The sequence below is a fragment of the Centruroides sculpturatus genome, unplaced genomic scaffold (assembly GCF_000671375.1).
Source record: "Centruroides sculpturatus isolate CEXI.00-Female unplaced genomic scaffold, Cexi_2.0 scaffold1366, whole genome shotgun sequence".
NCBI lineage: Eukaryota > Metazoa > Arthropoda > Arachnida > Scorpiones > Buthidae > Centruroides > Centruroides sculpturatus.
In genome coordinates this window covers 189,375-196,153 of record NW_019385475.1, presented here as the reverse complement: position 1 = coordinate 196,153, position 6,779 = coordinate 189,375, and the positions used below count along the sequence as shown (strand labels likewise).

The window sequence follows — 6,779 nt, the reverse complement described above, 5'->3', positions numbered from 1 at the left end:
GGACGCCTTCAATCGAAGTTGTTCGCCTAATTCCGAAGTTGGGAGTTGCTGCTCTCTCGACTCGGCAGTTGGAAAGATAATAGCTTCTGCGGCTTTAATAACTTCACTAGACACTTGTTGTTCGCGTAATTAAAACAGCAGGATACACTTCGTGATGTGTGCAAGTTCTGCGGTTCTTCACGCAGTTTGCGTGATCTCGCCTGGCTTGGCTTTTTTAATATACATTTATTCGTAATTTGATTTTCTGAACTTCCTACATGTTTTAATTTTCTCTTTGTAATTATTTTTGCGCATCCCGAGCAGAATTTATGAAAAGAAAAAGGTATAAACATGCAGTTTTCACAACTAATTAAATTCTAGGAAGCTTTCTTTCGACACGAAAGAGACAAAATGAAAAGAAAAATAGAACAAAACAAAAAACAAAACATATTTTTAAGTAAAAACATTATTTAAGTTTTCGGTTCTAGAAATTGTTTTAGTTTAATTGCCCACATAGTTGATCCCGAAGAAGCAGAAAGAGAGAAATATTATTTTCTAGCAGTTTAAATTGACAATTTAGCAGTTTAAATAATTGTTATAGACAACGATGACATTTGGCCAAAGATCATAGTTCGGGAGGATGATCGAAAGAGTAAAATTACTTCAAGCAAAAAGCACTTAGAGTATGAAACAGGAGGAAGGTTTAACTGTCGTGTCCACATCAAACGATGGTTTCGAAGACCATTAAGGCGTTCCACCTTCCTGCTTAAACGATTTCCTATAATTGGTAAGAATAACGATAATGGTAACGCATGTGCGAGCGAAAAAAAAAAAAAAATATTATTTACTTAGCACTTCCTTTTATGGCAAACCATTTAATAAATGACCTTGATAGTAACAATATTTTAATTATTGTGACGTACGCTCGATACTTTATTATTATTGACCATTATTACTTATAATGAAATGTTAAAGAATTACCGGTGACATTTATCGACCTTTCCGAAGAGAATGCTTCAAAGTAAGATTCATTTAATATTACTTTTAACTACTTTCCACACACCCATGTAAATAATTTCGTTTATTTTCTAGGAAAGACAATTTTAATCTTCTCTTGTCTCGTCTCGTTCGTAATTATTATCGGTTCGATATACAAATTCAAAGCTCATCCTTACCTTGCCGATTTCTACGAAAACAAAATTGATCCAATATTAAATCTGTTATACGATTATTGCCAATATATCCTGAATATCGTAAAAATGCTGATAGATATAGCTGGAGAAGCCTTTTTAATTCTTAGTAAAATAATCATCTTCGTCTATCGCTTAGTGGATGCATCGATAGACGTGGTTTCCGACTGGGTCATAAAAGTTTCGGATAGATTTATATTGAAACTATCGAGTATAAAAAATTGGAATAAGAAGAAAACCAAGCTGGATCTAATTCAAAAATGGATTTACCAAAACATCCAATATTTAGAATCGTTAATTCGAGGAAGCAAATGTAAGAAATGGGAAAATTTAGAGATATTCGAAACGATCGAGTATATCCAGTATACTAGTAGAAAAATTCGAAGAATTTATAAATATAGAAATGAAAAAGTATGCGGATGTTGGGAAATTTTGAATCCCAATTGTTGGATATTTATAATATTTAGATGGTGCGATATACCTCAATACGAAATAAGAACAACTTTCCCCTTTCTGATGCGATCAATTTTACTAACAGTTTCTATTCAACTCTTCATTCGATGTCTGTGGGTGGGATCGTTCCCTTAAAAATGTTCAATTACCGACTTACTTCAGTTTAATTAACTTTATATCCGTTAAATAAATAATTTTGTCGTTAATTGTATTATTTTACTTCATTAAATATTTCTATGCCCACGACATCTTAAAAGTGTTGTTGTAATGAAAGTTAAAATTAAATATTTTTGCAAAAAACTTCGAGCTAACGTGTAGACGAGGTAAAGTTGTAGGAATTATTTAAATAATTCTGCGGAAGAATTATAATTAGAGAAAGAAGAAAAATGAATATAAACAGAAAATTACTTTAACTAACCGAGAAACATATTTTAGTAGATAGTTCAGAGTTATTAAACTTTTTCCATTAGGAAGAACTTTCAAATTTAATACTAAAGTGTTTATAATAAACATTAAAATAATCAAAATCTTTAATTCGATTTCAAAAACAAATTAGTGTTTAACATAAGTATCTGGAATATTGCCAAATAAGATTAACCAAATTAGCATATTTGAAATTAAATTACTGCAATGGTATCGCCGTGACATTTTCCTTTTTTCTCACTCCCCCCCCTCTCTGGCTTCATTCGCTTTAACACCTTCTAGCGATAAGATTAAATTATACCTATTAATACAATGTATCTAGATGAAGAGTAAAATCAGATATTAACTCGTGAGACCAAAAAAAAAAAGATATAAATTTTTATATTTGAAAGATTTAGTGTGAAGAAATAATATAGTTTCTTCCGGCATCCAACAAAAATCCTCCAGAGAAGCATTTCAATATAACGAAATGACACAGCACCTGCGTCTTTGTCGTCAAAGATGTGACGACGTGGATCCATCATACCTAATACGAGTCGAGAAAATGCCGTGGCCAAATAGGTCCATCTTATACACGATACAAACAGTCTGGTATCATCTTTGGTAGCATCTGGTTTTTCTGAAGAAAATCCCCTCGTGCTTTCTAGCTAAGAGCTAAAGCGTGTTAAGAAAAAAGTTCTTCCAAAATAGAGAAAATAGCTAAGAAAAATGACCAGAAAAAATAACATTGCGTTACGATCTGTATAACGGGCTACGAAAACCTAGAAAACACGGCAGATGCGTCATATTACTTTATACACATATATATATATATATATATTCCAGTAGGAAAATAAATGTCAACAGCCAAGTCTCATTTCCATTTAAAAAAATAAAATAAAATTTAATTTTTCGGGATTTACTTTTGCAAAGTAACGTCGGAAGATGTTTTCTAGGATCAGAACTTCTGATGGAAAACGTATATTACCTCTAAGAACAGTTAGAAAACTTTATTATCAACAGAATTACCGAATTAGATACTGATGCCCACCTAAATGATACATTACTTTCGCTTTCTCCGCATTCGTCTGATCAAAATGTACGATTTATCGAGAGAAGACTTAATTTTGGAACTTTAAAAGTTAATTTAAACTTTATTGGTTTCAAGAATTACCAATTCTGCCAGCTTTATGTAACTAATCGATTAGCTCTGCTTCCTTGAATACAAGTAATAAATGATACTTAAGAAGGAAAAATCGAGTTCCTTTTAAACTAAAATTAAACACTTTACAAGCAAAAATAAATATTTATATAAATGTAATATAAATTTTTTTATTTATTTAAAGATCTATCTATTCATAAATATTTAAAATGCAATTCCTATCGCTTCCATACAATTTGCTAGAGGCATTGAGTTAAAAGGGAGGATAATAATATAATTTAAAATACTTTAAACTTATCAAAATAACGAATTTTAATATATTTTTATTATCAAATTACAGTTAAACTGTATTATTAATAAAGTATGCTAATTCTTATCTTCTTTCCCTTTGTAAAAAACTGTATTATTCTTATGAATATCATCAATTTTGAATTATATTACTAGGATAAAATTTGATTATCGGGGCATGATGTATTAATTAAATTTAGATAAAATAATTTTATGTAAAACGTTAACAAGTGCTTTTGATCCATATTAACTTTATAGACTTTCAAAATTAATAAAATGAATCTTTTTTGAACTACTTTAAAGTTCCTAATGTTAATTTGCCGATAGTCTGCGGAAATTGCATGCAAATTAATTTCAATTTTCCTCGATTATTACAAAGCTTGAGGGGTTTATTTTTTATGTTAAAGTAATGCGAAATTCTCGCATCGATAAGAATATTAAACATTTCTATTATAACAAATATATAACATTATTAAATATCGTTTTATATGTCGTTGTTCCTGACAATCCTAAGCTACTTTATCATTAAATTTTAAGTGTTTTTTTTTTCACTTAGAATTTATCCTCTTATCTGCATAAATTGATTGATTGATAGTTGAAGTCTCATAATTTTAAATCAGTCATTTAAAATAATAAAAAAAGAAACTTAAAAAAAAATGTAGATGAAGTGAAATCAGTCAACTCAACTCTTCTAATAAATCAAAATTTCAATTTGAAAATATTAAGTCAATTCAGTTTAGCCGGTTAAATATGTGAAATATTATAGGAAAAAATCAGCCAAGCAAAAAAATACAGGAACATCATTATTAGACAAAACAAGCTGAGCGCGTCGTTTTAATTTGCCATTATATCCAACAGCATATGACCCTCAGGTCATATGTCACAAGTCTTATATCTGATTATGTCATTTCTTTCTTTGGGAAATCTCAGAAGAGTCATAATTCTTCATTTAGTAAGTGGCTGAGCGTGTTGAACATTTTTCTTCCTCTAATTTTCTTTCTTTTTTTATATTTAAAAAAAAAAAACATTTTTTGGAAAAATATTTTAACGCCATCTCGTCTTATTAGTAGGAAGTATATAGTAACTATAATAAAGAAAAGCCGAGTTATTTAACTAATTACTAGCAATTATCATTAAGGAAAAACTTTAACGGTAATGTAACATTACCAGAAACACGTCCATTACAAAGGAATCGAGGTGGATGAATAAAGGAAAGGAGATATACAGGAAACTTTACTTAACGCTTCTATCTGGTGCGCTGATGGTCACGGGTGCCATTGTAATTGGTGTAAGGCTACTTGTGGCTGAAGTGGAAGACTCGTGACAAAAAGTCAGAAACTTCGTTAGGCAAGAACGAAGTCGAGTATCATTAAGAGCAGTCCACTAACGAAAAAAACAATTAGTTATTCGTCGAAGGAGAAACTGATATCGCCGACATTTAAGATCGAAAGTGCGGCAATAATTTTTCTTTTAATATATATTAACTATCGTAGGTTATACCAATTGGATAACGATTAAATTCAAATTGCAAAATTTAGGAGATCAATCAAGCGTGGAGACTATATTTGCAACATTTATAATAGGCACTGCCAGAGGATTAAGCTGGAGACACGTTAGTGGATAATGGGCACCAATGGGACAACATTAAGCAGATACAACCCATTAAAGGGAATGTTAGCAGAAAGTCAATTCAGCAGCATCGGAGTTGGAAAACTTTTAAGACTATTTAGGTCAGTGTTTTAATTTTCATCGCTAAGCAAACTCGTTATTTCTGGCAAAATTCCCTTCTAGTTGAAGAGGAAAATTCCGTTTGCTAAATTCTACGTTTCTTTCTTTGTTTTAAGCTTGAATTAAAAAAAGAAAAAAACACGAAAGAAATATTATAAGTTATCTTCTTAAGAAGCGGTTTTGGCTTTATTATAGAAAATGTAGTATTGTTAAGACACGACTGGTTTTTTATGCAGAGTCATTAGAATGTCATTTGTAACAACTCCAGAATTGTCTTTAAAGGAAACGTTTGGGTTCTAACTCGGTGGAAACATTGACCATTGGAGTGAATTGACGATTTCGGAAATCTACTTTTTTCAAACTTAACGAAGTTTTGGAAAATTTCCAACCCACATAAATTATATAAAAAATAATACTTAATATATTTTCAAGAATAACCCAATTTAGTTGTTTTTCCAAAGAGGAAATATTAATGATAGTTTGGAATAGGGCTACATTTCTTCCCGGCGGAGAACCTAAGACCAGCTTTACTCATAAATAAAATTAAGAAAATAGTCTTACTTGATGTTAGAATAACTCGAGAATGATGTATGCCACATCCGAAACATTTACCGTTCGTTCTATATACGAGATGCATAATAATAGTGGAAAATGATAATTAATGTTAGTTTGAAATCATAATTTTGAAAAAATTGCCGTCTTAATAACCGAAGGCTGGCATATTTCTTTTAATATTTAGTTCGATACGTAATGCATTCTAGCAAACGATAGGAGAAAGACAAATGGAGCTCGATGAATAGTTACGCCATCCAAACCAACATTAGAACAATTTAAACAAGCGATATTCAGGAAGAATGGAGGCTGGGGCAAGAGTTTCCTGCGGAGTTACAGAGACTAAAATGAATACTTTAGTGTTTCTGCTGCATTGATATTGCAAACCGCTTCTCCACGCAGAAACGGCTCACGCAAACTGCACTTAATGGCCAATTAAACAACTAAGGCAGACTGTTCAGTAATTTGTAATTATATACATATCGCTTTGTATACTGATCTACGGTGCACTAATTCAATTAACAATGCAGGTGCTCTCACTATGTACGACCTTGCAGATTCCTACAAACTTTACCCAAAGTGGCGTACATCATTTATTAAATATAACTATAGAAAATTGCCGTTTTAAAATTAGGTTATTTCGACATTGACGAATCGTTTAATATTTATTCGAGATGAATAATTAAATATCGATTCCCACACGTTATATTGACACGGATTATCGGATAGACACTTTTATTTAGCAAACTTTCTCTCGTTAACTATCGAATCCTGCCAATTTGGACACGCATTCTGAATCAAATCAACACCAACTACTTTAATTTTACAGAATATCTAATGGAAGATTTCTCTTTAAATTCATCGGGGTGATTTCCAGTGTTTATCTTGTAGTCGAGTCAATATATACCAACCGAACACCAGTTAAATTTCTACTGCTGTAGCTATGGAATGATAAGAGATTTTTCCAATTACAAGCACACGTTTAAACAGTAAACTTACAAGTCAGTAAAATGATATTCGAACAA

The 6,779-nt window shown here is 31.1% G+C and overlaps 1 protein-coding gene across 1 annotated transcript; it reads left to right on the top strand.

Moving 5' to 3' along the window:
• Nucleotides 1-464: 464 nt before the first annotated feature.
• LOC111639322 lies at nucleotides 465-1,928 on the top strand. The gene is made up of 2 exons (XM_023385179.1): nucleotides 465-1,000; nucleotides 1,072-1,928. The coding sequence occupies exons 1-2, from the start codon at nucleotides 991-993 to the stop codon at nucleotides 1,755-1,757; spliced, it is 696 nt and encodes a 231-aa protein (XP_023240947.1). The 5' UTR covers nucleotides 465-990; the 3' UTR covers nucleotides 1,758-1,928.
• Nucleotides 1,929-6,779: the final 4,851 nt, after the last annotated feature.